General features: G+C 41.1%; 1 protein-coding gene across 4 annotated transcripts in view; it reads right to left on the bottom strand.

The window, feature by feature from the left end:
• Positions 1–20,406, bottom strand: part of psme4b (proteasome activator subunit 4b) — a 79,647-nt gene that overhangs the window by 52,574 nt on the left and 6,667 nt on the right. For 2 of the 4 annotated variants that reach the window (XR_487784.2, XM_007892417.2), the window contains exons 1-5: positions 19,526–20,015; positions 6,235–6,375; positions 4,839–4,955; positions 3,596–3,655; positions 2,075–2,119 (exon numbers count right to left, since the gene is read on the bottom strand). Coding sequence is in view for 3 of the 4 variants with exons in the window: in XM_007892417.2 (XP_007890608.1) it covers positions 2,075–2,119; positions 3,596–3,655; positions 4,839–4,955; positions 6,235–6,375; positions 19,526–19,953 (791 nt within the window). In the remaining variant the exon portion in view is untranslated. Of the gene's footprint in view, positions 1–2,074; positions 2,120–3,595; positions 3,656–4,838; positions 4,956–6,234; positions 6,376–19,525; positions 20,016–20,406 lie in introns of those variants that run through there. The other 2 variants (XM_042332993.1, XM_007892418.2) reach the window with 2 other exon arrangements.

The following is a 20,406-nucleotide window of genomic DNA, read 5'->3' as shown; positions in this document are numbered from 1 at the left end:
GTTTCACCAATTCTCAGTCAAGCTGTCTTGCACTTAACAAATCTTGCTTGAGAAGGGCCCTCTTGACTCTAACCTTATTATAAAGCAAGCGTATATTCCCTTGAACAACCAAGCAGCATCAACATGTGTTAACACAAGCCGCCTGGGGCCTAGCATCAAATTTGATTCTGAAGGTCAAGTGCTTAATCTGAAGGAAGAATGTGGGAAATGAAGGTTGGTCGTTGCTATTAATATTACAATTGCCAGGATCTTATTATTAATAGCATGTTATGCGACGTTATAGAATAATATCAAATACAATAAAATGCAATAAAATGTATTATATTTACCCAAGATAAAAACTTTGCATTATAGATAGTGTTTATAGAGCCATAGATATTGCTAGGCTAAGCCAAATGACTAGTTCAGTCTCTGATTCAGCATTGAAATAAGCCAAGGACAAGGCGGAGGGGATAACTGCAGAGCACAGCAGTCATCTCTATAAGACAACTGACTCATCGATCTAACATTATCTCTCCAGAGTTCTTTTTTTAAAAAAAAGCCATGAAAGTACTCAACATTAAAAGATTCTCTTGTTGCCTCAACGTTTTGCACAACCATATTGAAAGAATTCGGCTGAATGCATTCCTGAATCCTTCACAGTTTACTTTTATTTTGTTTTAAAAAAAATACAACTGCAGAGGTTGTTCAATGAAATCTAAGCACTGCAAATTCATCCAAGTAAATTCACTCTGCTCAACATTCCTTACCTATTCCATTCTGAAATTCTCAGAGGTTTAAATACTTAGCAAATAAAATTGTATTGCTTTAATATAAGCAAAAATGAATTAATGCAACATCATATTTTTCCGGCATTCCTATCTATCAACTACATTTTTATTAAAGCAGGAAACATTAGTTACAGAGCGATTACAAGAAAAAGAGCAAGACAAAATAATAATCTGTGGGAACACAAAACAGCACCAAAAAGGTTAAATAGAGTTCTCAACTCAACATTTCTAATATCTGCTGTTGGGTCATCAGGGGGAAGTGGTGCAACTGGGGGGGATCAGCCACCAAAAATTAAAAACACAATCACAATCCTATACCACTCTAACCCTCAAATGAATTATTTTGCAAATAGCTATCTAATGCCCTCTTGAATTTGCTGACACAATCTGCCTCCGCTGTCTCCATAGGTAGTCCATTCTACAATTCATCAATCCCTGCGTAAAATAATTAAATCTGAACTATTTGCTCATCTTCCCTCTTCTGATCTTAAGTCTAGAGTGGACAGTGAATAAACATTTTATCACAGGTCAAAAGTAAAGGCATAATTCATGGCTTCCTCCCTTCTTCTCCACATGCTCACACCCTAGTTGTCAAGGCACCCTTTTCACTCAGCCATCTCAACCCTACTGCGTGTCCCTCAACCTCTCTGCTCCACCATTGGGGCCTGTTACACTTGCCCCGTCCTTTTCAGTCTTCAGATCGCACCTGACAACTTTCGTTGTCAACAGTGCTTAAGGTCACCCAACCCCCTCTTCAGTGTATTAAAACAGTGCTCAGTGAGGATTTGCCAGTCATTGCAATCTATCTATAGATAGAGGCACAAATAAACTAAACTTTTGACCCCACCAATTTACTTATTTTTAGATTTTAATAGCTTCTGATTTTGATTACAGCTTCTTGAATCTTTGCATAACCCAAGCCAAATTCAACGCAATATTGATTTCTAAAACGAAAATTGTGTTAATCGGGATTTCCCTACATCAGGCTAAAATTAGTTGATCAATTGCCTTTGAAAATAATTTAACTCAGACATTCTGAACAACGTCAGCCAATTGCACACAACAATTAATGGCAGATAGAGAGGGGACAGGGTGGAGGGAAGATGGAGGGAGTTCCAAAATGTGGGATAACATGGTAAATGTTGACTAATTGCTAATATTACAGATTTCTAAAGCTAACATTTGGAGAAAATGCTTTGGGAAACCAAAGTCAAACCTTTAAAACTGCAGTAAGTGAACAAAGCCAAGCCACTTAAAACTGGCTTTGAAAATTCCTAAAATAATATAAGAACGTCTGTACTTACGGTCGGCAGCACTTCACCAGTGTCTTCAACACATTTTCTATAGAACTTAAAAGGGAAAAAAAAATAGTTAGTACATTCTGATACATCAGATTCAGAGGGAACAAACAACATTTTTTAATAATCAGTACAGGTAATCCATTAAAGTGTTAAATGTCAACACTAATGCAATTAGACACCACCTGTGTGCATGCACAACTTAATCTGTTACTTTCGTACATAGCTAATCATCAAGATTATACTGCGAACCATCTTCCTTAACAATTTATTTTACCTCTCACCTCCCCTAGAGTCCAAAGGAAATAAAATGTACCAAATACTGTATTCAAAGGTTTTAGACTACAATGCCATCTCTTTCATTTATCCCATTTACATTAGGTGGAGTTAGTTTCATAAATTAAACGTTTCCACTTTTGGTCTTTTCCTTCCTGACATTAGAGACCACAATATTGTAAGTATTGTAATATGTGTATCTCTGTAAAGCAACTGCCACGTTACTATAATAATAATCCTTGTATTTGATATAGCGCCTTTTCGCATCATGAAGACGTCTCAAAGCGTTTCACAGGATATGCTATAAAGTGTGCATTTTGCGGGTGAAACGCAGCAGCCAGTTTGCACACAGCAGTGTCCCACAAACAGCCATGGCATGAGTGACCAATTTTATTTGGCGGATTTGGTAATAAAAAACTGTGAAGTGACAGAATGAAGTTCTTTTCACCCTCCCCCAATTTTCTGCATGCTTGGATAGAGCAGATCTTCATTTTCAAACATTTTACAAGCCGTTTCCCATGGTATACCCTTTACCACAGTACAGTGGAGCACCATCTGATTTCAATTCACCAGTTAAACTTCTCAGTGACACAAAAACCTCATTCAATGCCAATGTTCATTGCCCCAGAAGTACTACATGTACGAGTATCAGATCACCATCTATTATTTTCCTACAAGTGCTCTTGAATGTCTGCAGTGACATTCGACAAACTGGTATGAGCCAAGAAATGCATTACCTATGAATGAACAATTCATAGAGTTTACTGTAGTCCATTACAGAGGCAATGTCTGCTGGTTAAAACATTCACTGAACCGTAGTATTAAATCTTTTCTTTTGTACAAGTTCTCTTTAGTTGGGCGCTTCCTGCAAGAACATTTCTAGGAAAATGATAAATGGCCAAATATGAACTCCAATTATCCCTATTAACAGTGCTCCACTGTATTATTAGCTTTTTATATTAGGCTTTTGTGCAGGTGGCAGCCCCAAACCTTCAAAGAAAGGAGTTTAAAGGTTAGCTAACAGTAGCAAAATTCACACCAAATATGCTTTTGTGTGATGGCAAAATTTAAATACAGTGCGACATTCTCAAGATAGTGGTGTAATGTTAACATTTTGCTTTTAATGAAACAAATGCAGAAGAAAAGATGCAATTTTGACAAAAATGTTACACCTCTGTGATGAGCGCCACATTAAAAAAACATGCAAATATATCTATAAAGATTGGGCAAATGTATAAACATCTTCCTTACCACCTATGTAAAACATTAAGCACAAACGATTTAGGGGAAGAAACGCCTTGTCGGAACGAACTGAATAATAAATAAAGAGAAATAGGTCAAACAGGGCACAGAAATAAACAGAAAGTTTTACACTGGTGTATAAACAGTTTAAAAAAAAGTTTTGACACTTTACAGGACCGCAAAGCGGACTTTGACATATAAGTGGAGCTCACACAGCAGTAATTGCTTGTCGCCCAGTTTTTTTAAAATATATATATATATAGGAAGTGTATTATTGAAATGTGAATTGAACAGTATAAATTAAAACACAATGTTCCCAAAACACCATTGAGAACACATCGCACTGCATATCAACAGCCGCAATTTTGTATAATCATTTGCAAAGATCAAGGAACAAAATAAGCAGATGGGACATTTTGTTTTATAACAGTTTGTGCTAAGCCAGGTTTTACCTATGATGAAAGCACCTTCCGAAACCATCCAAACACAGATTTTCCATCTTAAATTATGTATGTGCAACCAATAGAGAAATGTTCCAAATGCATAAACAGAAACAGTGGTTGTTGCTGAAATGAATGAGCTCTTAATCAGTATTTTAACAACAACCATTTAGCAAAAGTTTGCTAATTTATGATTACCTACGTTTAGTTTTTCGTTTTTGTGAATTCTTATGTAGTTTTTGGAAACAAACAGCTTACAGGTTCATAGCAGTGGTGTGTTGTCATTTTGTATACATAGTGCATCATCACTGCATATTATGGTACATCGGCATCATTAACAAGCTCAATCCTATCTTAACCCAACTGACACCCATGCATGCTGCCAGGAAGAAACACTGGAAAGCAATTGGAAACACGAGCTCTGACCTTATACGAAGGCCAACTGTATCACACCACCATCACCCCAATCAAGAGTGACATAGAACAGAAACCAACTAGAGACGTTCTACTTATGTGTGGCTTAGAGTGTGCAACCTGTGCATTTTCCTCTGAAGCAGCATAGCATTTTAAAATTCGGTTTAATTCGCCAATTGGAGTGGGAGGAGAAAAGTTCAGGAACAGAGAGAGAGAGAGAGAGAGAGAGCAATTAAAACAAAGTCACACTTTAAAGTTGCCTGCTTGCCAGACATATGTGTATTGTCCAGCCTAGGGGAGATCTAGAAAGTAGCATAAGTAAATAAATATTACAAAAATGTCTTGCAAAATTCTAATCCAAAAACACATCAGCATAGGAAAAAGTTACAGCCACTTACTTTGGAAACCAATTTAAGCCTAGATGTTCTGTCTTGGAGTACAAAATTCTTTCTATCATTTCATAGAGTGGGCGCCACGGCAACTGTAAATCCTCCCTTGATAAAAGTTCTTTTTTCCTAAAGTAATGAAAGAGGTGTTACACTTCTGAATAATTGAAGCAGAATACTTGAATAGCTGGGAAGGATTGCAGGGAATTATCTGACAGAGATTCTAAACCTACGAGCAAAGCTCAAGAAATTTAAAACCATCAACTATCTTTACTCCATGGTTTGACTACAGCCTTTTTTTGATGCCCTTGATGGGGTGAGTTCCAGATTACAACATCATTTCAAGTTTGTGACCCAAGTGGCTTGAAAGCAGTATCACTTTCCTCCTCATCCCCCACCCATCACCAACCCCAAACACAGATTGAGGAGATGGGAAGAAATCATTTTCGGATATTTTCAAAACTTTACAAGTCGCTTTACCCAATTCAACACCAGCCTGTTTTTGAAAGCACATGTGTTGAAACGGTCACATGTCTGGTTTCTAAATGTCACTTAGAGTTCCAGAAATATTTTCACTTAAGTGCTCAGATGGTGGGCAGCAGTCCATCAAACTCCTAATATACTCTGATGATCTTCATATTGTGTAATCATGCTCTTCTTTTTTAACCAGTCCAACTCGTACCTAATTTCCAAGTGACACATTTGTTCCTAAAGTCAAGAAGCCCGTGACTGCCCTCACCCACTCAGCTCCACCCCAGCTCAGGTGCAAATCCTGGATTGTGTTGCGTCTTGGGATGTTCTCCTGATGTTGCTGTCTTTTCTAATTTCAACACTTCTAGCATATGCATTGAAGTTTCAATATTTTAGCTAAACACATTAGATATCCGTCACACAACTCTGTACTCAAAAGTAGTTCCGCCCAAATCCTCTTTTAGATCCCCAAGTCACTGTCTTACATTTGTGTCCCTTTGGTTACAGATTCCCCAACCAATGGAAACAGCCTATTTATGTTAACCTTAGTAAACTCTTTTATAATTCTATATTGGCAGTTTTGTATTGCTCTTACTCTGGGCTCAGTGGAAGTGAAGCTTTAGTTTTAGGAACCCTGTAGTTACCACAAGCTGTGCGTGTACTTGTGGTAACTACAGAATTCCTAAAACTAAAGTTATCCTAAAACTACAGAGTTTAAGGTAAAGACCATTCAGTCTAGTTGATGGAAACCTATACTATAGAGTTTGTTATGATTCAATAGAAATTATGTAGTACATCTATTCAAATAACAGAAACATTGCTATTTACTGTTTTCCTTAAAAATTAAGAAAACAGAAATCTATAGCTTAAAATGTCTTATTGGTTTATCACCTTAACTGAGTTCAAAGGCAGGATAACAACCAATAACTGAACTTACTTGAGTAAACTTATTAATAATCGTGCAAAGCCCTGCATCATGCTGATTTCGAGTTTGGGCATAATGACCAACTCATATAATAGTTTAACAAATAGTACATGATCTTCTTTGCTGAATTTTCTTCCATACAGTCGGATGTACCTGAAAGATACAATATATAAATGTGGTCAGTAACATACAACAGATTTACACACCGGAAAATACATTATAAAATCCACAAAAAACCATCAACTCTACTCGTGGTACAATGGCCTTGCCAACCTCAAGTTACAATTTAAATTCAATCCTTACGTTGAGTTGCAATATTCTATAATTCTATGTCTAACATATTTCATACAGTGGCATATGCAAGTTGGATTCATTTGCTAGTTATATTTCCAAATCTCTTCACATACATGAGTGAAAGCCATACATGAGAGAGAATAGAACAACAGGAGATTGAGGGAAGCCAAAGAAGAGGGATCAGGACGGTGTGGAATATAAATAAATACTGGCACAAGCTACTTGGGCCGAATAACCTGTTTCAGTATGTTACAGTTTTTGTGATCCTATGTACCCTACAGTGCCAAAGTCTCAGCACTAAAGACCAATACTTCTACTTCTCAACCACTCCTGCAACTGGCTTACCTGTTATTATGTACCTGGGCTGCTACTTGTGCTGTTCCCATTCCCAACTTAAAATAAATCAAGTGAACCTTTTCACAAAAAAACATGGCAAAGCATGTAGACATTTATCTGGAATGTTACACGAATGGTGGAAGCAAAAATGAAGCCAGTTTAAGTGGAAGAAATCAATGGCGTAGGAGGGCGAGCAGTTAAATGAAAACAAAAGCAGTCACCATAGCAAGAGAAAATAACTTGCATTTAAGACACATTATCATATCATCTTAATGTGCTTCACAAGTAATTATTGTCAAGTGTAGTGTCTTGGTATTTTGTATACAAATGATAGCTAACAGCTATCAAAATGCTATTCCTCCTTAGTTAGTGAAACTGACCTACAGTGCAAGCTTGTCAATTCATTCACTGTGCAGGTCTGGATTTTGAGTCAAGTTTAAAGCTTAGACAATATCTAACATTCAACTTTGTATACAATCTCTAAGCACATTATACCCCTTCCCACAAATCTCTTAGATGTAGCACAGCATACAGCAAAGCAATAATAATAATCCTTGCATTTGATATAGCGCCTTATCACGTCTTCAAGACGTCTCAAAGCGCTTTATAGAATATAGTGTAAACTGGATTGATAGTGTATTTTGTGCGTGAAAAGTACTTTATTACAGAAAGCAGGCAAGACTCTAGTCCCAGTATACACCACCAGTGTTGGCAATGATAATTTCAAATACAATGGGGAGATAAGCGGGAGAGGAGAAAGAACAAAGAAAATATACAATCAACAATTTGGGCCTGAGGCTGAGTTGTCTCCTGCAGCATTAAGACACCGAGCAATAAAGTCACATTGCATCATAAAATACTATATCCGGCTTTGCCCCATTTAGAACAGTACTTTAAAGCAAGCTCTTTGAATTATTTAATTATAGCTAGGTCTACTTAAGGATAATAAAACTGATCTGGATCTACCACGGAGATTATTTGTTTGAGAAGTTATACCAGACCAGATTTACACTCCACATTTACATGCCTAAAAATTTTAATTGAGTAAAATGTTTGTTTCTTTTTTAAAAATCACTACCTTATTTCACATAAATACAAACAAGTTTTCCTTTTGAATTTCAGTGTTATTTTGTTGGTAGACAATAACATTAAACCTATTTAATTCATGCTGGTTTACTAAACTCCAGTATGTAAAACTGTGTACTGCCACGTTATGTGTGGGTATCACATGCATAAAACCATGGAAAAGTCTCTTCCAAACACATGGATTTCTAACAACAAGGTGAAAATTCAGAGTTCACATAAAACATCCTTCGTTCTATTTATAATCTCTTGTTCATGACTATTATCAATCATATGCTACCTTACTGAAGTTGACCTTATCTCTGCCTATTCTTAGCAGTTCAAATGAAATCAACGCCACAGAAAGCATGAATAGTGTGTGTACAACTCGCAGCATTGCCCCATTATGTGATTTAGAGCAAAGGTCACAAAAGCTAAGGTCCAACTAAGGCGTGCCAATTCAACTCAAAATGGCATCTGTGAATCCACGATATCGTATCACGCAGATTGTAAAAAAGTGTGATCTTGAACAATAAAACCCAAACCATGAACAAAGATTCAAATTTACAGCTCTTCGTGACAGATCAGTTGGTAAAGCTAATCATGACAGAGTGAAATTATTATTATCATAATAAAAAGAATCAGCCAGTCTCCAGCGCAGGAAAGTGCATTATGTGAAGGCATTATATTGAGCGAGGATAAAATTGAGGCGGGCTGCGATACCCCCTTCCCCCTCCCATTGTATAACTGTTCACAGTTATATTGGTTCACATGTCAAAAATAAATATATTACTGGGATGCTAGAAGGTCATCAACCCCTGTGGAACCATACATCAATGTGAACCATTAGGGGAGGGGAAGAAAAAAATTGAAGAGGGAATGGGTACTTTATCTCATTATTAATTTCTCCAACACCCTTCCAGTTTCTCAAAAAAGCTATTCTTCGACCACCAAGGGGACTGAGCCCCCAAATCTGTCAATTATTTTCCTTAGTGAGTTCTAAACAGTTAAATCCATGCTCCATTACACGTAATATTATATAAAAACACAGCTTCCCGAGTCACACAGGTGTGGTTCTTTGATATCACTTAAATACATAGGTTCTGGACACCTTGAATTCTTAACAAATGGATGTCCTCCACTGAATGAGAAAACTGCAGTACAGACTACCATTTTGGATTCAAGTTATTCTGGGCAGACAATCTTGAATCACCTTACAGGAAACTTCATCAATTCAACAGGATTTGCTTTCAGTTCTGGATGGAAATCAAAAAAAAACACCTGAAGGTTTCTTGCATCTTTTCAGTGAATCAGACTGCGTGAGGTTCGAAACTACTGATATGTACCACACAAGATCAATGAAGATAAGGGGACCCCAATGAGGGAAATACTTTAAAATACCCTCCCAACAGTTATGAAACCAAAGGGTTTCAGTTTGTGTCTCCAGTACAAATAATGGTCATGCACCTACTACTATCCTTTGTGCAAATTATTACCCATCAATGCATTTCTCTTTGTGCCTATCCAAATTCACTTGAACAAAAAAATGTTTCAATTGCAACCCAATGCAGCTCTGTGTTGTTGTTCAAGGGAGATGTTAAACCAAGGTTCCATTGGATGGGCATTAAGGATCCCATAGCATTAATTCGAAAAGAGAAGGGAGTCCTGCCAACAATTCTTCAGGTAAAATTTGGTCATTTACTTTATGCCTTTTAATGGGACATTGCTGTGTGAAAATTGGCTGCCACATTGCCTACAAATATAGCTACTACACTTTATAGTGTATACTATGAAGCACTTTCAGAGGTTTTGTGCTCTATATCAAATGCAAATATTCTTACTCCTCTATTTCTAGGATACCAAATCATGTAGTTTTAAAGCACTACCCCAATCTGAAATAGTTCAGTAAACCTAGTTTTTGAACAGATATGATACCTGTTTCAGCTTTTATCCAAAAGATGGTATAAATTATTCCATTCCACACATGCATTTAAAATCATTGTTTAAAAAATGCAAAATTACAAGTAACAAAAGAGAAATAGTGTTTTGTCTTCAGTTTAAGCCTATGCCAGAATATCATGTCAAATTAAAAGAGCTAATGGGTATTAAGTTATTTGAGAAAGGTAATAATATTTGTATTTGATATAGCGCCGTATCACATCGTTGAGACGTCTCAAAGCACTTCACAGAATATACTGTAAAGTGAATTGACTGTATAGTTTGTGGGGGAATTGGAAGTCCATGTATTCCTTCAAAATTACCTTCATTGTGAGGGTTGTTTTGCAATTGGGCACCTGAAACTTCTGGCAAACAAAAATCTATTGAATATAACTTAAAAAAACACACAAAGCTGCTGCAAAAGTAACAGGATTATTACAAATGCAACTAAAACTTTATTGTAAAATTGATATTCACTACTGTAATGTTAAATACAAAATAATCAGGTACAGCTTTCCTAAATTTGACAAGTATTGAGATCACAGCACTTCTGTAAATACAACACCGGCTAATCTACAACAAAATCTTTGGCTTTTAACTCACACTCAATTAACAGGTAGAAATATTTCCACCACTGTAATTGCTTTGTTTATGAAATGCATTTAACACTGTATTCAATTTTGTGGGGGTGCTGCATTGGTGGAGATGCCGTCTTTGGGACGAGATGTTAAACCAAGGTTTCCTCTGCCGGTTCCATCCCCACAACAGGATTTTCAGTTCACAGTCTCGACTCCAGACTGACACTCCAATACAAATCTGGGAGAGTGCTGTTCATTGAATGAGACATTAAACCAAGGTCCTGACTTCATGGTTGCATGGACATGAAGGATTCCATGGCACTAGTCCAAAAAAGATGGTAGTTTCTCCCAGAGTACTGGCCAACAATTCCCCAGATAAAAATGGTCATTTACTTCATTGCTATTTGTGGGATATTGTTGTGCGCATATTGACTGTTACGTTTGCCTAAAAATACTGTACACAGTCATTAGACTTTACAGCATATCCTGTGAAGCACTTTGAGATATCTCAAAGGTAGATAAGCCGCTGTATCAAATGCAACGAGCATTATTAGATTATCTGGCAGTAAAGCCAACAGAAAAGAAAAACATTTCAATCTGAAGTTGGCCTGTTTGGACCATTTCAGCTGCTGTTTTATCATTCAAAAGTATGAATACATTGATGGTTCAATATAGAACGTATGTATATAGCACAGATCAAGAATGCATCAATCACTGCAAGTTATGTTTCAGTGACTGAAAATGGATTTTGCTCCTCTGACTTCTTCTTATAGTGGTGGCTTCATGTTGGGTGGGGTATTATTCTATAGAGACTGGTGGCTCTCTACAACGTGTACCAAACGGGCTAATCTTCATGACTGCTGGCAAAATCAGAACGTTGGCAGGTTACCTTATCACAAGGGACATCACAAGTGACACTGACCTAACAAAGGTCATTCAAGCACACTTCCAACTGAAATTAAAAGGTAACAATCAGGAATGCAAGCCCTGGTCATGTTTTGCCTTCCCAAGACCAACAATCATATTTCCACATGCCACTACTGAGATCACAAAATTCATCCCAGTCCAGGAATCAAACCAGATTTCACTTTCAGATCCCAGAGCCTCACCCTACCCTACCCTGCAATAATAATAATAATAATCCTTGCATTTGATATAGCGCTTTTCATGTCGGGAGCACGTCCCAAAGCGCTTCACAGAACACACTGTAAAGTGAATTGACTGTATATTTGTGGGCGAACGCGGCAGCCAATTGCGCACAGCAATGTCCCACAAACAGTCATAGATTGAAAATGACCAATTTATTATTGTTTTGGAGGGATTATTATTAGGCTCTGTGTGGAGTAAGGAAACTTGCCTAAGGTTTCGCCCTGACCTGCCTGGAATTGAACTGAGGTCTCTCGCTTGCAAAGCGAGTGCTCTAACCACTGAGCTACAGGACTCCACAACAACAACAATAACAACAGAATTACATTTATAGAGTGCTTTTCATGTCGGGAGGACGTCCCAAAGCGCTGAACAGTCAGGTGTCGGGGCGCGAGCATGGGGAGGGGTGGTGTAGGGGTGAGCGAAGGCAGAAAGGTGGGAGGGCGACCAAAGGCACGATCAACGAGAAGGGTCTTGAGACCGGCCTTCAAGGAGGCAAGGGAGGAAGCGAGGTGAAGGGACCGTGGGATGAAGTTCCAGAACGTGGGGGCAGAGAGGCTGAAAGCCCGGCCACCAATGGTAGGCAGGTCAGGCGGGAGACATGGAGCAGACCGGAGCTCGCTGAATGGAGGGAGCGGGCAGGTTGGTAGGGAGTCAGCATGTCAGAGAGGTAAGGAGCCTTGAAAGTGAGGACAAGGATCTTGAACTCGATCCTCTGAGGGATGGGGAGGCAGTGGAGTCAAGCGACGGTGGGAATGATGGGGTCACGGAGCCTGGTGCACGAGAGTACACAAGTGCAGAGTTTCGGATGATCTGCAGCTTGTGAAGGGAAGAGTTGGGAAGGTTTTTTTTAACTACCATTTATAAAGCGCCTTTCACGTCAGGAGGACGTCCCAAGGCGCTGCACAGTTGGGTCATGACCCGAGCAGGGGGGAAATGGTCAGGGTGAGGGGAGGGAAGGGAGGGAGCGAGGAGGGGGGAAATGGTCAGGGTGAGGGGAGGGATGGGAGGGAGCGAGAAGGGGGAAGAGAGTCAAGAGGGGAGCTGAAGGCTCGGTCAAAGAGAAAGGTTTTGAGACCGGCCTTGAAGGAGGAAATGGAGGAGGCAAGGCGAAGGCACTGGGGGATAGAGTTCCAGAGCCTCGGGGCTGAGAGGCTGAAGGCCCGACCACCAATGGTAGGGCGATTGGGGCGGGGGACGTGGAGCAGACCGGAGCCGGAGGAGCGGAGGGTACGGGCAGGTAGGTCGGGGGATAGTAGGTTGGAGAGGTAGGAGGGAGCAAGGCCGTGAATGGCCTTGTAGGTGAGGATGAGGATCGATGAAGAGGGAGTTTCCATAATCGAGCCTTGATGTGACGAATGCGTGGGTGAGGGTTTTGGCTGCCTGAGGGGTGAGGCAGTGACGGAGTCTGACAATGTTGCGGAGGTGGTGGTAGGCAGTGCCGGTCATGGCGCAGATGTGGGGGAGTAAGGACAGTTCAGGGTATCCAGGTTCCTGACTGGCTTAGTGAGGTTGAGTGTGCAGCCATGGAGGCTGATGCTGCCAGTGCCTGAGGTGGGGAGGCGCTGGCGCGAGCCATTCAAGAGTACCTAGGTCTTGCTTATGTTGAGTTGGAGAAAGTTGTCCCTCGTCCAGGTCTTGATGTCGGCCAGGCAGTCGGTCAGGACGTCAGTAGTCCTTGAGTTGAGGGTGAAGGCAGAGAGATAGAGTTGGGTGTCATCCACATACATGTGGAAACTTACCCCATGTCTGCGGATAATGTCACCAAGGGGGAGCATGTAGAGGGTGAAGAGGAGGGGACTGAGGACAGAGCCCTGAAGAACACCGCACATGGAGGAAGAGTGAGTTTGGTCGCACATGGTCAGGATGTTGTTTGTGACCTTGACCAGAGCAGTTTTCATGATGGGTCAAGAGACCTCTCCAACTAGGAGAGTGCCCCGAGCACTCTTTCCACTCAGCAAATACGCCTGCTGCATGTCGCCCATCATTAGTAGAGAACTTTCAGCCATTTTGCCCACGTTCCCAGAAACTCCATCCCAACACCTTGCCCCTCTCTCCCAACCTTCAAAATCCACCTTAACACCAATATCTTTCATCATGCCTATGACCAGCATCCCCCCCACCCCCCACTCTGCTGCTCTTTGAGCTCAGCCTCTAGTCAACTTTGTGAAGCTCTTTGAGATGTCTTCCTGAAGTGCTGTAAACTGAGCGTTTTAGGGGAAACCATCAAATTACTATGAACAGGGAACAAACAATTTAAAACTTATTAAATAACATTTTCTTGTCTTGCAAATAAAACACCCACACATGTTCGGTTTCTCATCAACAACAAATTGCATTTATAAAGCCAATATTGAGAGTTGCACTAAATAAAGACTTTAGATTAAAGACCAAATGGAAAGAAAGTTTTAAATCTATGTGAAAGCCTGACTACCAGATCAAATAATAATAATCCTTGCATTTGATAATGCTCATCACGTCGTCGAGACGTCTCAAAGCGCTCATAAAATATATTGTAAAGTGGATTAACTGTGTATTTTGTGGGTGAAACACGGCACACATCAGTGTCCCACAGACAGTCGTGGATTAAGAAATGCAGGTTCTAATGAACAATCAATAAATATTAAGTTTAAAATGGAACAATATGCAAACTAAAAGAAGGTGTCAACCTCAGTCATCCTCCAAAGAGATCTTTCGGACTGCATCTTGACCAGAGAAAAGAAAAACTATGCATTGAAGATGTTGCAACAAGAAATATTACTCGGATAACATCTGAAAGGTCCCAACATTATCAGACGTATTGAACAAGAAATTAGATTTGTATAGTGACTTTCACGTAAGGGGAACATCACAAAAATATAAATTGAATACCTTTCATATACTAACCATGCTTTGTATGTTCTTTATATGCCATATAAATTAATATTTATATATACACATTTATATGCTGCATTTCACCCAAAATTTTTGCAGTCATTTCACTTTACAGTATATTCTGTGACGTGCGTTGAGACATTGAGAAGACATGAAAAGTGCTACATCAAATGCAAGTATTATTATTATTATATAAAATAATATGAACAAAAGGTATACTGTACAAAATTGAGCACAAGGATTCCACTGCCTGCTGTCTTCACTGTGAACACTGTCAGCTTTAGAGGATATCATACTCAACATACTTTTAATAATTGTATCCAAAATATACTGGATAACTGGTACAAATTAACAGCAGCCAGATGAGGCTAAGATGAACAGCCTAAGATCACTTTGTGTCACCCAACAGAACTGGCAGAGAAGGGAGAAAAGAATCAGTGGTGCCAGCACAGAATGAAAACATAACTCCACAAGGTAGGAAATAATATATGGTGGCCAGAGGATTGAATGTCAGTTACCCAGACCATTTTGCAACCACCCCACTCACGCCCCATTTAGTGCTATTAGACATGTGGTCAAATTTAATTGAAAATAAACATTATGGTCCCACTAATCTATGTCATAATGACATGACATCACCACGCAGCAACTGTTTATTTTCAGTTGACAACAAGTTTCCAGTTGAAAACCTCCCTCCCCCCCACTCAGTTATTTATAAATAGAACGCTTCAAGTACACCCTTGACGTACAATGAATATTTTACCAGCTTCACCCATGAACACACTTATCATAGGTCATGGCTGGCCTCAGCAAATTCTCACGTAAAGATTCTGGAATGCTTTCTGCCATAATTAAAACTTTTGTTCAAGAAGGAGCTTTAACATGTATTTCAGCCTACAAAAAGCCCCGCTTGGTTTAAAACCTGCTGGAAAATGCAGCGGTTGTCTTACAAACAGACTAGCGCACATTACAAGGTGACAACACGTCAGGAGTTCAAATGATGTCAAAAAGAAGGAAATTAATCTGATGGTATTTTTTAGATTAATCCCCAGACTCCCCACTGATTTGCACAAGTGAATCAAATAGTTTATTCACCAGCTCAAGAAACCCCAAGTGAGACAAAGCTTACTTTAAAACTGCATTCGCATTCTGGTTTCCTTATTTTTAACCATTGAATTTCCATTTTCCATATTCGAGATTAGAAGCATCAACCAAATCACCCAAAATGGATGTGAGGCTAAATTCTGAGTCTAGAATTTCATAAAATCAATTTATATGTATACTACCCCTTTAATTCAATGTAAAATTCTCAAAGCAGCTAGAGCCACTTATGATTTTCAAGAAAATAACATGAGTGACAAACTTTGGGAATAACTGGCACGTACATAAATACTTATTATTAATAACAATCCTTACATTTGATGTAGAATTTTATCACGTCGTGGAAACATCTCAAAGTGCTTCATGGGACTTCACTCTAAAGTTTAGTGGCAGTATTTGTAGGTGAAACCAATAGAACAATTGCACACAATCACGTCCCACAAACAACCATGAAATGAATGACCAATTATATCTTGGTGAATGTTGGCCAGGATACCTGGAGAGACTACCTTCTCTTTTCAAATTATGTGGTAGGGATCTTAAACAGGATTAGGTTTAAAGTCCTATTTAAACAGTGGAGTTTGCGTGCTCCCCTTGCAAGTGAGGGGACCTGGGTTCAATTCCTAGACGGGGCGAAACCTTTGGCAAGTTTCAATACTCCACACATCTAGCACACCTGGCTGTTTACCTAGCAGAAAATAGGAAACCGGTTGTTAGTCGGTTGGCGGATCGCTTTCTTGGGGTAATAATCCCTCCAAAATAAAATTATTTATTCATGTAACACATTTGGAAATCTTCTGTAGGTCATCTGTTAATAATTCTTGCATTTTTATTCCAAAACTGAGCCCTATATGCAGGAAAATGTATTGTGAGCCAATAGGAGTAAATATGTTATGTACTGCTCTCTTTCTTGGCTCAAATCAGAAAGAGTGAAAGGAATCCACAATTAGCCAAAATAAAAAGCGTATTTGGGTAACAAAAAAAATTCACAAGATACGAGTTCAATGTAATTGCTTGATGAGCCTAATATACAGTTCAGAGGATGGCAGTCAATTGCTAAGAGTAATGATGACCTTGATGTTTTCCTCATTTTTAAGAGCTTTTCAAATTCATCTTACAAACTTCCAATCTTCTACTTTCTTCATCTGAGTCCCCCATTACTAATAATGTTAACAGTGGAAGCAGAAAGTGTTGTTTGTTTCAAGAACAAATTAGATAAGATTTCTGCTAGAAAATAATATCTCAGGATACAATATTTAATTTGGGACACAACATGTTAAGCGACTGCCAGGATAGTGGAAGGCGAACGAGATGGTTCTTGGTATTCTCTTGCGTAACAAATTCTTATGTTCCTATTTAGATACCCCAACTCTGCACACCTCCATTGTAGTTATGGAGAGGATTGAGGCCAACAGCAGATACTCTTACCTCATGCAAACCCATTGCAAAACTCTCTTACAACACTTAGATTACATATAACTTAAAAATGTCACAACGTGATCTTATTTTCAATGCGAACAATCTTCCAATGCTTTCCAAAGAACATTTTGTTGACAAAGAATTGAGCCCTGTTGCAATACATCACATTTAAATGGGCATTAAAATAGAATAGTAGTCACTCAATATACTGTTAAGATTTGTGTTAAATAAATTAATCAGCAATGGATTGAAACGGGTGAACATAGAAAGCTGTTTAAGGGAGATCTTGAGCAAAAGTAAATTGGTAATTTAAGAAGAAAGACATTTTGGGGAGTGTTAAAATTGTAAGCAATACTAAATGAAGGGGTGCATTTTATAAGTGGAACTGTTCTGTTTAAAGAGTTGTGATTCTTTTAAAAACACTTTTTAACCTGCCTTTCTGCCACTTCCTCCAGCCCGACGACAATGCATCATCCAAATAGTTCCCAAGCCTTTCTCTCTTTATCTGAGAACAGATATACATTACACTCCTACGTCTTCGCCAGACTAACATAATTGTATACAGTAAAACTCTCATGTCTCTGATCTGTATAAATCGTATAATTGCCAAAGTTGTACATCTGCCCAAGTCCCTATTATTTGAATTTCCTATTATTTACAAGTTTTACATAACTCATACTTTGGATAAGTCATATTCAATGTATGGTCCAACCTGATACAATTTATGTGAGGTTTTACTGCTTTCCGAAGCGGGATAAACAAAAGCAGCGTAAATTTACAATAATTTGTTCATATCCATACTTGACAATATGCCAATCTGCAGGTAAACAGCTGGTTACCTGCAAGTTACCTGCTTCAGCAGGTCCGCAAGTGTCACAAATAAATCCCTGGAAGGTTCTCAATTAGGAGGCCATACGATGTGAAAACTGTATTGGGTTTCCCACTTTAAGTGAACAACCGATCGTTGTGCTTTTCGTGTTTAGTTTTTCACACATGTGAAAACCGGCTTTTTTTTAAAAAAAAAATAATAATAATAAAACAAATGAACGTGTGCACAAACTCAGTTGAAAATCCTGTCTGACCTGAGCACCTGCAAGAGATGACACTTACCAAAAAAGCTGAATAAGCCCCAAATAACTATCAAATGGAGGGGGGGAGGAGGATGGGGGATGGGGGGAGGGGGGAGGATGGGGGGGTGGGGGGAGGAGGATGGGGGGGTGGGGGGGGAGGATGGGGGGAGGAGGATGGGGGAGGAGGATGGGGGGAGGAGGATGGGGGGGGAGGATGGGGGGAGGAGGATGGGGGGTGGGGGGGAGGAGGATGGGGGGTGGGGGGAGGAGGATGGGGGGAGGAGGATGGGGGGTGGGGGGGGGAGGAGGATGGGGGGTGGGGGAGGAGGATGGGGGGGAGGAGGATGGGGGGTGGGGGGGGATAGCAAAGGGGGAAGTCAAGCAATCAGCTGAGATATATATATATATATATATATAGATATACGCCACTTAAAAATCCTGAGCTGCGATTGTATCCAAACAAATAAACTTTTCGGTGTATTCCTCACACCGAACCCCCCCCCCCACCCCACCACCCCCCACGCCCCCCCACCCCCACCCCCCGACCGGCACTTTGAACCAACTTTGTCCAACACCCGCGCGCAAAAAAAAAGTGTGGTGTCATCGTCAGCTGAACTCCAGCACAACCCGCCCGACCCGACCCGCCCAACCCGCCCAACCCCGGCACTCAGCGAAAGGGCATCAGAGACCCCGAGGCTTCACACACAAAACACCTTTGCTGTTTCCCCCCCAAAAAAACCCACTCACACACAAACACACTCTCTCTCTCTCTCTTTCCCTCTCGAGGCAGCGCTTCAGAGGCTGTTCCACAAAGGGCCCGAGGATTTGTTCTTTATTTCGAACCGTAATTAGACAGTTGGGGCCACATCTCTCCCTCTCTCTGTGTCCCCCTCTCTCTCCCCCTTTCTCTCTCGTATCACTTCTCTCTCGTTTCTCTGCGCCTCTCGTTATTTTCTCTCCCTCTCTCTGTGTCATTTCTTTGTCTTTCTCCTGATTTCTCGCTGATTTTTCTGTCTCTCTCTCGTTATTTCTCTCTCTCTCTCTCTCTCTCGTCTGGTTTTCTGTCTCTGGTGATTTCTATGTCTTCTCTCTCGTTATCGCTCTCTCTCTCTCTCTCTTGTGATTTCTCTCTCTCTCTCTCTCTGTGTCTCTTGTGATTTCTCTCTCTCTCTCTCTCTCTGTGTCTCTTGTGATTTCTCTCTCTCTCTCTCTGTGTCTCTCTCTGTCTGTCTGTCTGTCTGTCAGTCTCTCATGTTCCTCTCCCCGGGGCCTGGGCCTGAGCCGAGCTTTAGGCCCTGGGCCCGTCACTGGCCCCGTCCGCCTCCAGGACAACTTCACCCCGTCCCGTCCCCCCCACACACACACACAGTCACCAAAACTCTACACTAAAATAAATAATAAATGACAATAAATCAGTCCCCCCCTCTCCCCCTCTCCCCCTCTCTCTCTCTCTGTGTGTGTGTGGGAATCCGGGAGGAGACTCACGTTGAAAGTTTTCGGGTCCAGAACAGGACTCCGGGCCACAGCTCTCGGAGCTGCACGGCGCGGCCCAGGTTGGCTTTGATGCTGGCGAGGATGGCGTTGGACTCCGAGTCCAGGCGCTCCCAGTACGGCAGGAGCTCGTTGTACACGATCTCCTTCTGGGGACAGAAGCCCAGCGCCTGCCGCCGCCGCTCCTCGCTCATCTCCGGCTCCTTCTCCTCCTCCGCCGCCGCCGATACTCTGTCCCTTTCCCCCCCGCTGTCTCTCTGTGGGTCCCCGGTCTCTCTCTCTCTCTCTCTCTCTGTCGCCGAGCCCACAGCGGCCGCCGCGCGTGTCCGGGAACCGCTGTCACCGGCAACAGCCGCTGACTCGCTCGCTCGCTCTCTGACCCGCTCCCGCTGACCAGCATCACTTCCTGTCTCTGATCCCATTAACCGCTGACACTGTGAGTGAGTCAGAGAGAGGCACACACTGGGAGGGAGGGACAGACACACACAGAGAGGCACACACTGGGAGGGAGGGACAGACACACACAGAGAGGCACACACTGGGAGGGAGTGACAGACACACACACACACAGAGGCACACACTGGGAGGCACACACTGGGAGGGAGGGAGTGACAGCCACACACACACACACAGTGAGAGATACACACACACACAGAGAGGCACACACTGGGAGGGAGGGAGAGTGACAGACACACACACACAGTGAGAGATGCACACAGGAAGAGAGAGGTACAGACAGGGAGGGAGGGAGTGACACACACACAGAGGCACACACACACAGAGGCACACACTGGGAGGGAGTGACAGACACACACACACAGAGGCACACACACACACACTGGGAGGCACACACTGGGAGGCACACACTGGGAGGG

This window comes from Callorhinchus milii, unplaced genomic scaffold (genome assembly GCF_018977255.1).
Source record: "Callorhinchus milii isolate IMCB2004 unplaced genomic scaffold, IMCB_Cmil_1.0 Scaffold3, whole genome shotgun sequence".
Lineage (NCBI taxonomy): Eukaryota > Metazoa > Chordata > Chondrichthyes > Chimaeriformes > Callorhinchidae > Callorhinchus > Callorhinchus milii.
This window is presented reverse-complemented; position numbering and strand designations above follow the sequence as displayed.